Source organism: Camelus dromedarius, chromosome 2, assembly GCF_036321535.1.
Source record: "Camelus dromedarius isolate mCamDro1 chromosome 2, mCamDro1.pat, whole genome shotgun sequence".
Lineage (NCBI taxonomy): Eukaryota > Metazoa > Chordata > Mammalia > Artiodactyla > Camelidae > Camelus > Camelus dromedarius.
Window position 1 is genome coordinate 48,152,474 of NC_087437.1, and position 19,652 is coordinate 48,172,125.

Below are 19,652 nucleotides of genomic sequence, written 5' to 3' on the forward strand. Positions count from 1 at the left end.
ACGTAGTTAGCTGTAGTCCAAGGTTATTATTTTTTAAAAAACATTCCTTGCTTTATGTATTAACTACATCAACTAGAATTAAAGGACTTAAAAATACTTCTTAAGTTTGCATCTACTGTGCCATACTAGGATCCTCATCTCATCGGGAGAAGAATTACATCCTTTAACAAACAAGACATAAATCTTCTTTACACTGTGGGACACAATTCTTGTCTGTTTTTTCCCCTATAACATTTCAAAACCAGATTTCCACATTTCCTCCCCAATAAACACACTTCCTATTTTTGTGGTTTTTTTTTTCTGTAATAAAGAGATTTTCTGAATCTTCAAGTATTAGGATGCATAAATAAAATCTGAATTCTCATTCATATATTAATGAGTTTAGCCACTTAGAACAGAACAGATGGCCACAGTACTTCTCTCTATTATTATTCTTGTCCTCATTTGAGGTTCCATTTCAGGACTGATGGAAAACAAAAAGTACAAGGTTGGTTTTAATCAAGCTGACTTCCTTCCTATCACTTTGCTTTTGTATCCTTTTAGTCCACTGGTTGCCATAAAATATTGTCCAGAGACCCTCTAATGCAAAACATTTAGAAATGCCTTTCCGAATATTGATCTGTATACGTACCAAGTAGCTCATTTGCATGACCCGATTTCTGGACAAAAGGACATTAAGTAGAGATGGAATGTGGGTCCTTCCATCCATTTCACTGTCAGACATCCCAGAATTCTTTGTACCAGCAGCAGTGGCTACATTGCCAGAACTCACTGACCAGAGAACCACAGATCTTGCCCAGCAACCATATATATAATGTACCAAAATAATCAAAGTATCCCTGAATCACTGTCTTGACTTCATAATCATTAGGAAATTTTTGGCTAGCACAAAAAGTCATTGAAACTAAAATTTCTCCTTTTCTAACTAATTTTTATCCAAGCATTTCTATGTTCCCTGATGGCTGTCCTAGTTTAATGCTCAACCCCCCACCTATTATTAATTATATACATTTTTATATTTCATCTCACACATATGGACTACTCAGCTTCTCTGTCATAAGAGCCTTCAATTTTCCTTTTTAAGGCCCCACCCCAGACTTTCTTGTGATTAGCAAATCACCGCTAATAGATATAAGAATGTTAGCATTCACAGAACATAATTCAAAATTGCCATTTCTGCCAGTACCAGATTTCACCTTTCCAATTTAATCTCAATTCCTTATCTGGTTTAGTAGTAAATCTTCCCAGGAAGAGGCTAGGTCAGGGAAGGAGATTATATCCCCAACTACTGTAAGGAGAAGTTGGCATTTTCCAACAGTGGGAGGAGGCATTTAGAGCTCTGGGTTTGTACTTAAGCCCTTAGTCTCCAAACAGCAGACAATTGTACACAGAGTCAGAAGCAGTTTTCCTCTTGAGTTAAGCAATATTTTCTAGTTCACCCCATAACCCCAGGGGGATTAAGCCTTTTCTAAGCCATAATGGTTATTCGCTCACTTACTGCTTATTTCTACTGCGAGCATAATCCTCTTTCAAGCACTCAGCTTCCCACTTTGACTGCTTGGACCGGCCAGCCTGGGCAGGGATCTTCAGCTCTCCTCCCTCCTCCCAGCCAGGAATCCCTGTCTTCTATCTATGCACTTTTTTCAGGCACAAAAAGCAACTCCATAGCGTCTGCGTGGTCTTTCCCATTAGTCAAAGGACTGAACTAGAAGGAGAAAGAAAGCCAACCTCTCCACTGTCCCAGCGTGAGGAGGCAGGGCTTCTGTGGGAAGAGAAGCCAGATGCTATTCACTTCCTGTGCTCCTCCCACTCCGCTGGCTGACACTGGAGCTGAGGATCTCAACTGAGGCAGTAAGGTTAGGCCCCAGTCGACCTGAGCCTGGGCATGCTGCCTGCTGGGCACTGCTCCTACATGCAGCTGAGGAGGGAGCATCAGTGCAGAGGAAGTAAAACGGTGAGGACTGCGGGGCGGGAGAAGTGGGTACAGAGAGAAAGGAAATAGTCACCATTTGCTGAGAATGCCTCCCTCCCTGGAAGAGGCTTTCAGCTCAGTATAAGTGTCCCATCTCTTAAAGTCCAAACACAGTGTCTCCCATCTTCCCCATGCCATTATGAATCCTTTCTGAATAACTGGAATGAGAACTATCTGGTTTTTGGTTAGTGCTGACAACTTTTTAAACACCATGGGATCAAATCTGTTGTCTTCTTAGAAACATTGATCCTAACTGGTAATCCTCCCTCTCTATAGATGGTCCATCATCTCTCCTCAACCTTGTCTACCTCCACAAAAGTAGAACAGAAAGGTGGGTTTATTCAGTTGAATTAAATGAATCATAAAAGTTGGAAACTGTATAGGAAAATAATACATGGCCACAGGTATTGGATGTATTCTATAAGAAAATCTTGCAAGTAAGTGACAACAAAACATCAACAAAATCTGATGGGATAGATACCTGAAAAATGAAGCACCCAATGTCCATTTTGGAATAAGAGTTTATTAAAAAGTAAGAGTTTAGTTGAAAGATAAGTTGTGTATGGACTGAATTAAAAGGATTCTTCATTCTCATTAGGAATGGCATATATAAAGGAAGTTCCGAAAGGGAAAAAGAATATGTGATATAGTTAATTGTACAAATTAGCCTCAATTACATCTTTTGCCTAACTACAGATGTCAAAATAAATGTAAAGGTTAAAGAAATAGAAATATAAATATTTCCAAAATTTGTTTTGTTATTATTTATTCAATACTGCAATAAGAACTAAATAGTAGACTTGAATTTATTAAAGTAAATGTTAATGAAGACTGTATAATATAGACAGAAGAAACAAAGATCTTCCTAATCTCTTCTTTGTGGTTGTCAGTAGTCAGTTCCTATCTTCTTGTCTTTCCTATCTTCAATCCATTCTCCACCACCTTCCTTCCCCACAGCCTGCAAAAGTGCTGTTTTCCCTGTCCTAAAAGGTGCCTTTCTCACTCTGCCTTCCCTTAAAGATATTCATTCAATCTCTCTTACCTCTTTACCATCGAGAGTGTGGTCCATGCCCACTAGTCACAGTCCTTTCCTTTCTCTTCACTTCTAAACCAATCACAATCAGTTTGCAATTCACTGTAACTGCATTCCCGAGAGTCACCAATGGACTCCTAATGATCAAATTCTCTAGTAGCCCTTCTTTAGAGCTAATTGTATGAATTAGTCCCACGTGCACTTTATGCTTGACTATAGATGTCAAAATAAATGCAAATATTACTTCTTTCGGTGGTCAAGTCTGTATCAAGTATTTTCAGAAACGTCTTTGCTGGTATTTATACTATTATAACTGTTGATGGTGTTACCATCAGTTGAACAGAGTATCGATAAGAAGAGGGGAGGCCTGGGAAAGGAGACGCTGTGCTGAGAAGATACTTGCTGAGTTTGTGGTGTCTGTGGAAAGTTCATCCCAGTGGAAAGATCCAGCTGGCCACTTGGATCTGTATCTTACAAGAGAGATAAGGGCAGGAAATGTGGATTGATGGGGATAATTCAACTTGTAGGAGCAGTAGAGCTCATTAAAGAACATGTAGAGACAGAAGAGATGAGGACTAAGGCTGGAGTCCTGCAGAATCGTTACATGTAAAGAGTGGGCCAAAGAAAAGAACCCCATGAAAGAGGCGGACTAGGAATGGTCATAGGTGTAGGAGGAGAGGCAGAACGCAGCCGAAGGAAAATATGTTGTAGACAGGGTCAGATGCCGGGAAAATTAAATAAGGAGGCGGACTACACACTTGCATTGTACTTGGCATTTTGGAAGTCACCAAGGACTTTGGGAACAGAGAACTAGTGAACATGGAAGCAAGATTAGGGTAAATTATGAATAAATGGCAGTAAAGGTGAGAGAGGACTTATTTTCCCTTAGAGAGGCCTGAAAGAAAAAGACAGAGGGAAAAATCTGTGAAGATAGTAGATCTCATGTTAAGTGTTCTTACCACAGCTTACAAAGAAAAAGGGAAGGGGGAAAAGGGAGCAGAAATATTTGTGAAATGACAAAAAATACAGGGCAAGAATACTGGGAAAGTTATAGCTTCCCCCTCTTCCCCTGTGTAAAGGTATTGAGTATCTTTATTTACAGTTCGAGAAGGAACAATAAAGAAAGTGAAAATGTAGACACCAGAGGGTGACGGGGAATCATTCATAAAACAAGAAAGTACGAGCAAAGTGCTTTCAGAGAAAAACTGTATGGTTCTCTTTTAAAATGTACAATTGTGTGATACGTATTTCTAGAAGAAAAATCTGAAAGGACAGACACCAAATATTAAAACCCCTTTTCCTAGGGGATGGAATTATGCATGATCTGTGTGTTCTTTTTAGACTTAGGAGTTTCTTGAAAGAAGAATAAATTTCTTTTATAATTGTATTTTTTAAAAAAGAAAACAAAATGTGATGGCTTGAGAGATCTATAAAGTTGCCATCGAGAAGACTCATTTAAAGTCCACTTCACAGAAAAATGACTTGGTCAGGGCTTTACTCTTCCTTTATTATATTTCCAGAGGAATGAAAGCTTGTTTTTTTTTTAAATGTTAGGCATTCATGCTACAGTTATTGCTTCTGTCCCTTGTGGCAAGTGTGGTCAGATGGTGAAGTGGACGTTTTGTTTATTGCATTTAATATGCCCGTTTCCTCTTGACTCTCCCTTATAATATTAAGCTTTCAGTTCTTTGACATCATTTTGGCTCCATGTCCCCCCCCCCTTTTTTTTAAGATCCACAGTGTCAACATATCTACCAACACAACTGCTGTGGAAGCCAAAGAAACAATGAAAAGAGAAAACAGAAAATGAGGGAGAAGGGGTTTCTCCCCAAAGACTTGGAATAAGAGCTTGAGAGTTTCCCTGTTTATGACATAAGCCTGAACAGACCTTTTAAACAGAAAGTAATCACCTTACTAAGTAAAAGGACAATTTTGAGATCTCTTATTTTTCTTATATGTGGAGGAAATCAACTTTCTGAAGGGATAATGTCATCCTTATGGAGAATCATTTGCAGAGGGGCTTATGTTTGGCATTTTTCAAGAACTATTTTTTTTCTTTAAATAGTTCTTGAAAGACATTCACCGTTGTGTTCTCCCCTCATCAACTGTGACAATATGGCAAAACAAAATAGCCACAGGGTGCAATTTTTTTAGTTTTGGGCCAGGCTCAGGCACACACAACTTAGGGTAATCAGTCTCAGTTCTAAAGGTCTACTGCTGGCTGAAAAAAGAAATGCAAGCACAACAAATATGTTGATGCATTTTAAACTATGATTTAAGTCATATGCATGTGCCCAGATATTTAGTAACTTTCTGATTTTTAGGCTAAATCTAATTGGGAAAATAGATATCCAGTGACTTGTTAAATAATAAAATGGCAGTGACACACAATATAATTTTTGCTATATAGCCTTGCAGTTCTTCCTTAATGCTGCCTTTCCTATCTTTAGAGTGGCTTTTGGTCTGTAAGAGAATAACCTGAAGAGTTCCCAAGCATCTTAAAAATATTTTCTATTTTCCAAGTTTTCCAAAGATGAGAATTCTCCAATATAAATATCCATTAAGATTACTCAATCTTATATCGTTTTGCAATGACTGTTTCTCAAGTACACAAATTCAGTACTAGGTATGCACCGTCTTATATATCTTTTCCAATATTTTATCATAAAAAAATCAAACATATAGCTAAGTTAAAGGAATTTTACGGTGAGCACCTATATACTTACTACCTAGATTCCACCACTAACATTTTAATATACTTGTTTTTTTCCTATCTGTCCATCATCTATCTGCTGAGATGTATTTTTAAAGTATAGTACATATAGTAGACGCCGCCACATTTACACATTCTTTCCTCCAAGGTTTATTTAATTGAATTTCACTTTAAAACTCAGAAAAGCAAAACCATTGGTTTAGTAAGTTTCCAAAATAAGAGCACCAAAAGTTTAGGATTTGTTACCTTCCAGCAACAGTAGTACCCTCCCGTTACTTTCATTTGAAAAGCAGATCCGTGAACTACATTTCTAGCATTATGTGCTAGTGATAGGCCCTCTCACTAGGATTAGGGGAAGGATTTCTGATCAGAGGGCTGAGGTTTTTACAGTTCTCAGTCAAAAGCAAGTGATCAAACAACTTGATTTTTTGAAACAAATCCAGGGTGTGATGGGCAGTGCCAGTTGATATTAATTATCACGTCCACAATTTCATATCCTTTTATCATCAGTGTTTCCTGCAAGTAACTTCACTTTACTCTGGGCTGTATAGTAAGTATTTCCCTCTGGTACCTCCAGCAAAAGTAGCAAGACTCAGGCAGGGCTGGGTGGCTAACAGCTTCTCAGAGGGGTGACATGCTCTAAGGAACAGCACAGTACTTGAGTGGTTTCTTAAGTAGGCAGAAAACAATAATTAAATTTGAAATGTCAGTTATGTCAGATTCAGCAAGGTTCCACATTACTTTGAGGACAATAAGTAAACTCTTCTTAACCCTCCCTCACCCCCCAAACCAAACAGAACCACATTCAAAGAAAAAACAAACAAAAAATGAGGTCCTTTTTAACAGGAAAGTTCTGAGTCCAATTCTTTTGTCTGAAAGGTTCTCATCTCTACAAAAATTATTTTTTCATTTCTTCTAGACTTGGCTCTTAAAGCTGTAAATGCAGTGGTGTAGCATGCAATGACTGATATATAAAAATTGTCTTCTGCTGTCTGAAGCACAATAATGATTGAAAAATGGTATATATTTTAATTACTAGATTTCTTGGCATTATGCGGTCTTGGTGCTGTTTCCAAGGCAAGGTGAAACTAAAAGCTCTCATTCGGCAGTTTTACCTGTCATCACCCAAACAGCAAGTTTGGAGTGATTGTTGGTGTAAGACCAGTAATGTGACTGAGAGAACTGACATGATTTTGGCTCCTCAAATGGTAAATGAACACTACTATCTCATCAAAAGTCCCCCTCCCTGAAAAAAAGAATGAATAAAAGGGTAAACTATATATTTGTATCTTTGTAGCTTGAGGAAAATTAAGAAATAATCTACTTAAAATGAAAACTATTACTTGATGTTCTGCTTCTGATCCCTATCAATATGGTTTCTTATTTTTTCACAGGTATTGGCCCTTCTAGATGGGGCTAGGACTGTGCTGGTCCGACCTCCGACCTCAGGCACACGCACTTATCACTGGTCTCTCCAGCGGCTCCTTTTCCCTCTCACGGGCAGCGGGTGTGCCTGGATCGCACACCTGCCACTGACTTCCTTCACAACAACTGATCTGGACAAGATGAGTTTATGTCCTTATGGAAGAAACAGCAATCTTTTTACTTCAATGAAAAGGAAAAGAAAAAAAAACAAACTAGCTGCTTCTATAAACATTCTGCTTCCCAAGTACATCATGCGTCTATTTTCATACCTTCTCTAAACTCACACACTGCTTTGAAGCTTTGACAGTGCTTAAGAAAAATTTGTCTATGAAATTTTGTTGCTGACAAGAGTCAACCCAAAGTTTGCACTTCCACCATAAAATCTATGCAGAAAGTTGAAGCTGTTTACCGTTAAGCTGCATCTATGTGACTCGCTGGTTTACAACCAGCTTTTTTTTAATTATTATTATCATGGATGAAATAACTTGAGAACTTTGTTTTTCATATGGATCTGCACAGAGCCACGAAGGCTTAGAAGTCTTTTCTCTTCCTGAAGTGATATTCCCTGGAGGTACAGCCCATTACTCCTGTCACCTCTGGGCTCTCCCCTCACCTCTGGGCTCTCCCCTCTGGCCTTGATAATCTCAGGAATCCTAAGTTAACATCACAATTCTGGTCATTTTCCTGTCAGTTTCCTGATGACTTCTTCCATTCATCCCTTTTCTGCAATGGCTTATAAATTAACTGAAGACAACCTTACACGTAAGACATGGAAATCACTAAAAGATCTGGGATTCCTATCCAACTTCTTCACGGATAAGGGCTTCTGGGCAACGACTTGTTGAGGGAGCTCTTCTAAGCCATGGGATGTACAGGAACAAGAAAGACCTGGGTCACTGACAGCTTGTTTATCCACTGGACGTGTGACTATCAGTTAAATCACATACACAACTTTTTGACAAACATCAACTAACACCTTGCTTGATATAGAAAGTATTACTGCTAATGAGGGGGAAAATCAAGCGGTATATAATGAATGGCTGCACTCTAAAGTTCTAAAGTAATATCTAAACTTTCCTTGTTGTTTCTTACTATTTGACAAAAACAAAGGGAGTCTGTTTTAAAAATACAATGTGAAATTGTTCAGTACTGTAGAACTTCTAAAAGGATTTATTGTGATTTTTAGACATCAACAACAGGAATTCTTTATGCAAACCTAAAAACTGCCTCAGGAATATAAAATATTGAAAATGGATGTATTTACTCATTGCTTCCATTGCATTTCACTTATTTTTAACTTGTCAGAGGATAAAACTTTATAATGGGGGAAAGCTGGAATAAGGTGAGGTAAAGTGAGGTAGATCCAACCACAATATTTATCTTCTTGCTCAAAGTTGGTTTGGAGATGCTTGCTATCTAATGAGACACTATTTTGTTATTAATATTTAAAAATAATTACACGTTACATGCAAACTGTGAAAGGATATTCAGCAACATGTAAGCAAACCTCAGAGATACAGAATGACTTCTTTCTACAAGACCACAGCATCCCAGTGAGTACAGCTGACTATGGATGATCTTCTTCCATCAGTTCCAATCTTTGCATTTTTCCTTTTTTTCCTCTTTAGGAACCAAACCCCAAATCTTAGATGCTTGCTTTACAGAGGCCATCACAAGATTTTAAAGACACAGTGAGAAAGACTTCTCAAACAATACAGAGCAGAGAAATTTCAGCAATGAAGAGCACGAAGCTCATATCCACTTGAGAGCACTGGAAGGGTTTCTTTGAAGACTCTTTTTGCAATCTCTGATTAACACCCCCAGTGAATACTATATGGATGACATAGCACTGAGAGACAGGATGACTGCAGCTCAATTACTTTAAATACATCTTTGGAAGTAGTTATAGATGTTAACAAAGAATCTTTTAAAAACTCCTGCACTCTTGTAAAATTGTCCTGGGTAGGCGAGTGTGGGGGTTTATGAAGCAAGGCTTCAGTAAGGAACAGCTAAATCGCCATGGATAGTACCATGCCCCAAATGGAAAAAGCTTTTTAAAATTATAAAAGCCAGAAGCTTCTCCTTATAAAAAACACTTAAAATTTTTTTCAAGTACAGAAGTGTGCCTGTCACATTGTTGATGCTTAGTAAACATTTAATGAAATCCTTTTGCTTTATAGCAAAAAGGAAAAGGTTAACTACTGCCATTACTCTTCACCCCTCTTATTCTCTCTTGTTGATGTCATCCTCCACCCATGTTTATACACAGATGCGTATATGTATATGTGTATAAATATGTATGTTCATATGTATACGTATGTATTTTTACGACATAAATGTGGTCGTAGTATAAATACTACGCTACTTTTTACTCAATAATGTATTGTGAATATCTCTTCACGTTAACACACATTGATATCTATCTGACAAGTTCAAGTCCACCTCAAAAAAAAACACCTTTTTTTGTTAAGAAAAGTTTAAGAAATCCTGAAAACCATCAGATTGAAAATGCACTTAACCCTTAAGAGACAATGCCAGCTCTTAAGTATTGTCAGCAGAACCCTGGTGGTTTCTGAGATTCTTTCAGGTGGTCTGTGAAGTTAAAACTATTTTCATGATAGTACTAAAACATTATTTACTTTTTTTTGCTGTGCTGACAATTTGCACTGATGGTGCAAAGGCAACAGTGGATAAAATTATTAGCACCTTGGTAGGAATCAAGGTAGTGGCACCAAACTGTACTTGTTGGGGACTGAACTGGCTAATTTAAATAAATGTAGTAGCATTTTTACTTGGAAAAAATGACCTACAGACAAACTATGGCTACTTAAATCTGGGCATCTTGCATTTTTCCCCCCAAATAAATGAAGAGAGCTTTCAAGGAGAACAATCAACATTTGATGCCAAAATTCAAGCTTTCAGTGAAAGTTAGAATTTTGCAAACTTGTATCTTGATAACTTCCCAACAGTCAAACATGTTCCTCATGAGATTAGTGATATTAGTGAATTATTTTTTGGTATTGTATAATGAAATATGGCAACATTTGGAAGATATGAATAACTCAGTGAACTAATATTTCCCAAATGACAGATACATGGCATGTTATCAAACTGTGCATGGGTTAAAGATCTACTCAAAGTGTAGGGGAGAACAATGGATTTTAATATAAAAAGTACACAGTTTATTGATATCACTTCAAGTGTCACATTGCTACTAAACCTTAAGAAATAACATGTCAAGTTTTGATGTAGTACTAAAGATTATCCATAATTATTTGAAATGGCTATTAAAATACTCCTTCCTTTTCCAACTGCATATTTGTATGAAGACAAATTTTTCTTTTTATATTTTAACCAAAAAAAAGGCAACAGATTAAATGCAGAAGCAGATACGAGAATTCATTCTTCTAGTAAGCTCTCGTATGAACGAAATTTGTAAAAATGTAAAACAGTGCCATGCCTCTCACCAAAATTTCTATTTTTTGAAAATAGAGATTTTTAAGAAATAGTTATCCGTGTTAGCAATGAGTGTTTTGTTGCTATTTTCAATGAGTTTAGTAAATACATAGCTAAAAAATTTCATAGTCTTCTTTTTTAAATACAGTAAATGCCAATAGACATAACCTATATAAACAAAAGCTCTCTGGTGTCTTTAATATCTTTTAAGAGTGCAGAGGGGCACTGAGACAGCAGTTTGAAAATGACTGCTATAATAGAAAGAATGTAAACTTATTCTTGTTCTGAGGTTGTAGAACAATTTGCCCTTAGAAGATGAGTTTTCATTTTCCCTCTCTTTAATAATGATAAACAAAGTCAATTTAGCCCTTTTAGATTCTGGTGGAAAATTCCATAATAGACCATGTTAAAAATTATCCAATTAAGTCTTGTGATAAATTGCATTGCGTGATACTTGAGTATATATCTGAATTACATTTAATGATTATAGCTTTAGAGTTTGCAAATACTTCTACATGTGTTATATCCTTCACTTTTTCTAGGCAATTTCATAGGTAGGTATTATTCTCCTTACTTATGTTAACAGCTGAGGAAATGGATTCTAAGAGAGAAAAAGTGCTTTGTCCATCTAGAACACAGAGTCAAACTGACGTCTGCTGATCTTAGGTTCTGTGGTCTTTTTTCATCCCTAGAGAGAAAAAAAGCCTTTTTGGTTATTATTGGCATAGACTATGCACAACTCTCATACAAAAGAAACAAGAGCTGGGTATTGACATAACTTTTGGATCTGAGCAAGGATCCTGACTTCTCCAAGCCCATTTCCTTTGCCCATATATAAGGATTGTGGGAAATAATATTATGCCCAGTTATGTGAAACAGTGCTTAGTATACATTAGGTCCTGTTATTATTATTTTCTTACTTAGCATAACAGTGTAACCCTGCACAAGGCCAGAGCAGCTTGGGTTTCACCCAACTCTTAGGTCAAATATGGAAAGGTTCAGTCAATAAGACAGAAATAGATAAATAGCAAATGAAGAGCTTCAGAACAATTGCAGGCCTGAACAGCAATAACAGAAATGCAGACTTTTCCAGGCTAGAAACGGCCAGCGGTCGTTCTATACATGCTGTTGACCTACACCTCAACTCTGCGTTCCAATTTAGAGGTGACCAGCTAGGCCAATACATCACTCTTGCCAGGCTGGGTCCAGACCAGCTTTGAGTGGCTGCTAGACATCGCCACCTTGAATGTCCTCCTTCCGGTCCCTACCTTAGGCTGCTGAATCCGGGTAAGGCTGTCTAACCTTAGCTACGAAGGCTGTTTTCTCTATGTTTTCCTAGTTTTGGTTCTCTTGCCTTCACACCTGGAGCCTCTCTCTGCTCAGTTCCTTCAGGACAAGTCAGGCTTCCGAGCAGCTTGGGAAGAGCCCTTCAACTACTTGATGTTTGGGGGCAATGCTGGTAAAAGCAGGTGTGGAAGGAAATGAGCCAAATGCTGGCAGTTAAGGAGGTAAGAGTTTCTGGAGGAAGCAGTTCATTAGCAGAGGAGTATTAATGGTATTAACTTACCTATCTCTGCACATTGATATCAACATAGTATATTTATATATTGATACCCGATAAGTTAACAATGATAATAACAGTTAGCATTCATAGGAACAACCTCACCTATTTTTCTATATAGATATATACAACTTTATGCAACAGTAATAAAATGAGAATGATCCATTAAAAATTTCACTTTGTTATAGCAAATTTATCTGGGGGAGGATGGTTTGCTACGCACTAGAATCATGACTTTACATATGTTATCTCATTTAATTCTCTTAATAATACCATGACTTTGTTTTTAGTTTTCAAATGAGGAAATGGAAAGTCCTAAAGGTTTAGGATTTTCAAGGTTGTGCCTAAGTTCACACAATGCATAAGCAGCAGAGCAGAATTAGATCCAGGGGGCTTCTGAGCAGTCCAAAAGGCTGGGTTCTTTTTAGCTCAGCCCCTTGCCTCCAGCATATTTCCATCTGACTGAATACATAATGCAAAGACTCGTGTTTGGTTAAGGAGAAAAAGAAAAAAAAATCAAGAAAAGTCAACAGCCCTTTAGTGTTTTTTCAGACAAACATCCAGCTCAAAGAGGTCAGTCTCTGAGATCAGATTGCTTGGTTTAAAGCCAGCTCTGCCACATACTAGCTGTATGGCTTTGAGCGAGTAATTTAACTCTTACATGCCTAAGTTTTCTCTTCTGAGAATAATAGCAGAACCTATCTCCTTGAGTTGTTGAGGGAAAGATTTAATTAATACAAGGGAAGTGTTTGGAACAGCGCTTGGCACATTTAATATAATCAAAAAATAAATATTAGCTATTATTAGCTGATATCTTTCTTTCCTTCAGTCCCTTCCTCTTTCTCCTCTCTCTCTGCCACCCTCACTCCCTTCCTTCCCTCTTTCCTTCCTTCTGTCCTTCCTTCTTTCCAGGTTGAGTTGACAGTGTGTAACCACTAAGCAACCTTTTCTAGCAAGATGGTTAAGACTCATCAAAGATGGTTCAGAAACTCAATCTTGAAGTTAAAAAAAATTGTTTTTTTGACTAGGATTTAAAAATAGAACCTGGTGTGAAGCAATTCTTGCTGTGTCAACTTTTAGAAGGCTGTACTGAGAACAGCAGAGCTTTATTTTAAGAAGACCCTGAATGGCTTAGCTGCAGTTCATGGATACATCAGAACATCCCCTTGACGGTTCGCTTTCCTGTGAACCTAAAGCCAAGCAACAGGAAGAGTTCTGGCCTGACCAAACCTCCCCTTTGCAAAAAGCCAACTAAACCCAACTCAGATGCTGCTGTCAAGTAACTGGAGCAGAACCCCAGCAGTGAGCCTTCGCTGACCCTTTTGAAGTTCACCTCTTTGTTAAATCTACTTTTAACACAAACTGGATTTTTTACAGTGTTTCGGGGATGATGCAAAGTATTAAGGATACAGGAAAAGAATGACTACAGATGGTGGATTTGGAAAGTAGGTAGAGAAGGACTTTGGTTTGTGTCAACATCTGGGTCCCAGCCTTGTTTTTATCACATTTTTCTTAGCAGGCTGTTTATCGCAACTCTTGACTGAGCTCAGCTTTTCCACTTTCCAAATAGAGGTTTATACTCAATGATCTTTAATGTTGCTGTTTGTATGATTTCTTTTGAAACTATTGGGAAGCCAGTTAATTAGTACGTTTGTAGTGATTAAGAAAGAGGGCCATTGTTAATTAAAGAAAGCAGCTAAGCCTAATTAAAATATAATACGAATTCAAATCCTGAAGAGGATTTAGGGTCTTCCACAAGCTGCTATGTATACTTCCTTCACATCTGTCAAGTTCAATATTTCTTAACATAAGAAAAGCCTGCAACAAAGGTAAGTCTCCATTTTGATGCAACAAATAGAAGTAGTTGAAATTGGATGTGAAAATATGTTTTCACAAGAAGGAATACGTTAAAGCTCAGTCATCTTTAAGTGTCTGTGTAAACACCTGTTCAGGAAAACCAACCAGGCAACAAGGTACAGAATTCATTGAAGGGAGTGAAAAGTGGAGACACAAATGTAGCTAGGAGCCAAATTATAGGTAATAAACCTGAAAGAAGATAATAGCAAAAGGAATAGAATCGCCAGGGTTTGGCAAGTTGGTGTTTACATAGAAATAAACTTGGATGTGTATTCTTTGTGTTATTCTGGAAGGCTCTTTACTGAAAAATCAGTGAAATTCCATTTCAATATAAAAACTAAAAGACAAGTTTACATATTCTGTCCCAAAGCATAGAGGATAGACTTGGAGTAGTTTTTGTTTGTTTTTTTTTTTTTCCTGGCATTGGTCTTGGAATTGACTGAATTCACTGGCATTTTTTGCACAGGCCTCCAAGGAAGCCAGCAGAACTCAGTGGTAGGGATAAGTCAGAGGCCTTGGAACAGAATGGAGTCCCCTGGCTCCATCCACTGCAGGCAGACAGGGCCCATGGCCCCTACTTGTCTTCTGTGTCCAACCCGCACCAAATGCAGTTTCTGATACAGAGAACACTCAGTAAACATTAAAAGCTAATTGTTTGAAGGGAATCGGCACCCCGCTTCCCAGTTTAAGTAACACTGTTGTACCAGTGAAACCAACTGAATTAATCCAAACCAATCCACCCTTCCAGTTCTCTGTCATTGTCTGTACCATTTCACTAAAAATTATTTAAACTTTAAAGAAGTGCATTCAAATTTGTTAAATCAAGTAGAAGAGTTGTGCTAATTCCTACGCTAACATAAATATTAAAGATGAAACAACTGAATCACATAGAAAAGTTAGGTTATCTGTTCAAAATCAAAATTAATAAAAAGTAGATAATGTATATCCTTAAGAACATATCCCATAACATTTTCCTCTGGTTTCCTAAATTTGACTAAGAGATGAACACCCCTTCCTACCTTCCCCTCCCAACTTTCCTACTATTTATGGAGTTCCTAATATATCCCAGTCACTATGCAACACTCAGACACACAGAAATGAATTAGGCCAGTACCCTCTCCTCCAGAATATCACTATCTAGATAAAACTATTTCCCCAAATTTCCCATTCCATTGTATTGTCAAGAGACTTCCAATAGTCATTACAGAATTGTTTCTGGTGGACATGATCTTTGAAAACACAACCAAATCAATTTTAAAATTGTAATTAAGTACATATTTTGTGCTTGGCGTTATAGCAATGTAAAGTTTAAAGAAATTTAAATTTTGTAATATTCAGATGCATATACTACTCGTAATATAAAATAATGGAAAAATTTTACATTTGATTAGCGCATTAGTGCTTACAAACTTCTTTTATCATCTGCTTAATACTTACTGAACACTTACAGCTATTCTGTTCTCATGATAACCCTATGAGGTAATAATAATAACACTTATTAAGTATTTATGATGGGCCAGGTATGTCTAAGCATTTTACATATATTTATTCATCTTGTTCTCACTATAACCATATGAGAACTTTATTGTCTTCATTGTACAGGTAGGAAACTGAGGAAAAGAGAGTAAAGTAGCTTTCTCAAGGAAGAACCAGGTTTTGTATCTAAACAAATATCCAGGTCCCACTCTTAGAGATTCTGATACAACTGGTCTGGGGTGGGCTTGGGCCTCAGTATTACTTTAAACACTTAAAAACACTCCTCAGGTGATTCCAATGTGCAGCTAAAGGTTAAAAATGACAGGAGTGAAGTCAGTGTCCCCATGTAAGCAGTGGGTTACAATCAGAACAATTGCACTTCTGTCAAAAGTTAAAAATGATTAAATTTAGGGCAGTCTAAATCAGTTATAGATCCCGTGAGATCTAAAAGTCTATTGCATTAAGGAATGGGCTCAATTACAGAGGGTAGAGTTACTAATGTTGGCAGCAGGCAGGTGAAGCACTGGGTAAAAAGAGCACCTGATGGCATGAGTCCTTAGACTCAGCTGCTCCCTGTATGACAGCAGGACAGTAAAGTACAAACGGATGCACTGAAATCCTTTTTTTTGGGACACAAATTTCTAAATCTGGGGCTGCGCAGTTGGGTGGGGTATGGTGAAGTGTAACAGTCACTGTGGGCCCGGGTTGGATAAAACCAATCACATGGGAAGATTAGAATGCTGGAACCCACAAACTTGGGTGGAATGCCAAAGCCAAACTGCATGGCAGGAAAACGTTCCAGAGAGCACACAAAGAGATGTCATCAGAAAGAAGCCAGTGGGCCAAGGGAACAGGTAAGGTTATGAACTCAGGATTCAGGTACCGGTGTGACTAAGATTTCTTGAGATTAAGGTGATTCTCCTATGTTTCCTGTTTGAAGGACTGTGGTCAACTTTCAAAAACTTGCTTGTGCTAACTTTAAGACTTAAGTGTTCTTACATTCAGGGTCAATGATTTTCTTTTTATTCATGATAGAGTGAAGGACATTACCTAAATTATATATCACAGTAGAATATTTGAATAGACCAATGTACCACAGACCAGCTTAGTCCACAGAGGGCTTAGCAATATCTTCAGAATTCTTCATTTTGGACTGTACGGATGGACCACTTAACTACACACCAGACCAGCTGAGCTCCAGGTTCCCCAGTTTGAGATTTGGCTTCCAACTTAAACATTAAATGGAAGCTGAGTGGTGCCACTGCTAACATTTTCCCTCAAGCCATCATACCATCCAGAAATGAAGTGTCCCCCTTACCATGAAAATATTAAATACTTTGAACTTTAAGTCCTGCTATTCTAACAAGAGGGCATATTGCTGTGAACAGACTCAAAAATTTTCATATAAATACAGTTTTTATGTAGTCATCTTAGCATAAAAACTTAATATATGAGGTTTGATATCTTAAATGTATTCTTTGGCAAATATTGGAAAGTGTAGATGATTTATAGTTACATAAATAATCACAACAATTCACTAGGAGAGCATGATAATATTTTAAATGGGATTATCTCTACTAACTCATTTGCTGTTTTGAATGATGCTTCTATATTTATATATTAAAAATTTAAAAAATGCTCACCATGCTTATTTTATATATTCAAATTCTTACAAACCTCTCACGAAGTAGATACTGGAGAGGGATACGTAGTCCCTCTTTTATTTTCAGTAGACAAAATTTAAAGTGCAGAAATATCAGGTAACTAGTACATAAAATTTAAGCATGTATATACTGTGTTTCTACCATTCTAACTTTGTTATGATATGTTTAAATAGTATTTTTTTTACTAATATACTTGACATATTTATATCTAGTATTAGTAACCACATTAAGCAATTTTCATTTCTTGTTAGCTTTGCCTTATGCATTTAGATCATGGAAATGATTCACCAGGAATAATGACTTTTCCAATAAACTTTGACAGAATCATTCCATGAATATTATTTGTAAAAAAAATACCATGAATATTATTTATAAAAGAATGTTATAAAAAAAACTCATACTGGCTGTTTGTTTCAGGTACATTTCATCTCAAATGATAAAAATGTGACTTTTATCAATATAGAGGAAACTTGGAGTTAAGAATATGTTGTTGGATATTACAAAATCACATTTTGATCTTTTAATTTTATGATCAACTCCTTACCTTGTATTTCCCAACATTTATGTGGAAGGTAGTTATTAGTATTAAATATGAAAGAAATGAGCTAAAAATTATATGTAGGTGCATTGGACAGTGCTTTGTTGCTAGAAATCAGGATATCCTGATCTTGCATTTATGACCTAAATGCATAAAGCAAACTTAATGGGAAATGAACAGTGCTAATACTAGAGTGTAATATGTCAAGCATATTAGTAAAGGATAGCTTTGCTCCAGTGTTGCCACTGCCAGTTAATACCATTTGTGCCAGTTACTTAATACATCTGAACCTTGGTTTCCTTATATGTAAAATGACTGGATCAGATGAAATTATTTTTATTGTGTTCCAGCTCCACCATTCTATGCATCTATGCTTGTAAGAAAATGTTTCTTTGGTTGTTGCATTTATAAATCTCATGTAGGTTCTATTATCAATCACTTTCAATAGAGAAAAGATCTTGGCCTTTATCTTACTTATGTATTTTCCCTACATTTAAAAATAACATTCAACTCTTTTTGTTCCATTGGTTCCTGTTTCTCATCATGTTCCATCATTCTGATAATATTTAAACTGTTGATAGTACCAATAATTTACTGAGTGCTTACCTTATCCCAGGAACTTTGCTCAGAACTGTGCTTACATTATTTCACTTAATTTTCACAACTTCCTAAGGCAAGTATTCTCCTTATATCTGTCTTACAGATGAGGAAACTGAGATGTAAAACTACTGGTACATTCCCACTAGTTCACTTGGCTAGTCAGTTTTGGAGCTATCATTCAAACCTATTTGCACAACTCCTATCCCTGCATATGAACAACTCTGTAATGCTCCTGAAGGACAGAGGATCTGCATCCCACGATCCCTCAAAAATCTGGGAGTGTGTCTGAGACTTAGGGACTACCTGGCTCCTTGTGTCCTACATGTATTCCTGGGAGCAGCTGCAAATGTCAAGCACTTTCATCAGGACTCCCCTCCACCACGACAGCCTGGTCTTTCAGCAGTCTGCTCCTTCACCTCCACTGAAACTGCACCAAAACGACTTGTGGTCTTTAAGCAGACGTGGAGGCCCTGGGCACTTCCCCCTTAGACCATCACCCTCTCCGGGATCCCCGGACAGCATAGCACTGGGGCCCACAAGGCATTTCAGTGATGTGCTTACTGCATCCTGGATGCATTGCCACGTCCAGATCATCAAGTTTTATAAGCAAAGTCACAAGGCCAAGGTGACTGCATCCACTGCAGACACATGCTGATGTATAATAGCTGGGTTCGCATAGCAGCTGGCAATTTCTTATTATCATTGCCCCAAAGGCTGATCCCTCTGCCTGCCCCAGTCAGAGCTGCTTTCTGAGATGTAGAGAGCCTTGACATCCTTTCTTTCCCTTCACTCATCTCTGGGTCTTTATCTTGTGGTTATTCTTTCTTGCCAATTTTTTTTTTTTTTTAGGAGGAAAAATTGCCTGATAGGATGAAGTTCTCCACCTGTGGTTCAGATCTCATTTCCCTCACATGGATTTTGCCACTGTTTCACCAGTTATTCTCTCACCTGCATCTTCCATCTCTCAGTCTCCCACAGTTCTTTCCCTCTGTGTATCAACAGACACAGCTCTTCTGCTGCCTAAATCATTTCTAGGTTCATACTATCCTCCCTCTTTCTCTCTTTCCCTTCTCTCTAAAACACATGGTATTTATTTTAAAAATATTGCAGAAAATAAATCATACAAAACATGTAACAAAGTATATTTTCTTTACTTTAGCCATTTGCTATGACAAATCAAATCTAGACTGTCCTGTCTCCTAGATATGTAATTGCCACTGTGTTTATTTATGAAAGTGGTATATTTATTAGACGTTTGTTTTTGTTCTTAAAAGGTAGGATATAATAATGATGTCACCTCCTGAGTCCTATTTATATGCCAGGGTTTGTGAGAACCTGAGTCAATCCCACCCGGATA

General features: G+C 37.4%; 1 protein-coding gene across 11 annotated transcripts in view; it reads right to left on the reverse strand.

Moving 5' to 3' along the window:
• PEX5L (peroxisomal biogenesis factor 5 like) overlaps positions 1 to 19,652 on the reverse strand; it is a 375,321-nt gene that overhangs the window by 160,670 nt on the left and 194,999 nt on the right. For 3 of the 11 annotated variants that reach the window (XM_031451717.2, XM_031451713.2, XM_031451708.2), the window contains exons 1-2: positions 1,499 to 1,624; positions 632 to 791 (exon numbers count right to left, since the gene is read on the reverse strand). The exons of 4 other annotated variants lie outside the window; for them this stretch is intronic. In XM_031451717.2, coding sequence (XP_031307577.1) covers positions 632 to 724 — 93 coding nt within the window. In that variant the 5' untranslated portion in view covers positions 725 to 791; positions 1,499 to 1,624. Of the gene's footprint in view, positions 1 to 631; positions 1,778 to 19,652 lie in introns of those variants that run through there. 4 more of the 11 variants (XM_064493056.1, XM_010976245.3, XM_010976242.3 and 1 more) reach the window with 2 other exon arrangements.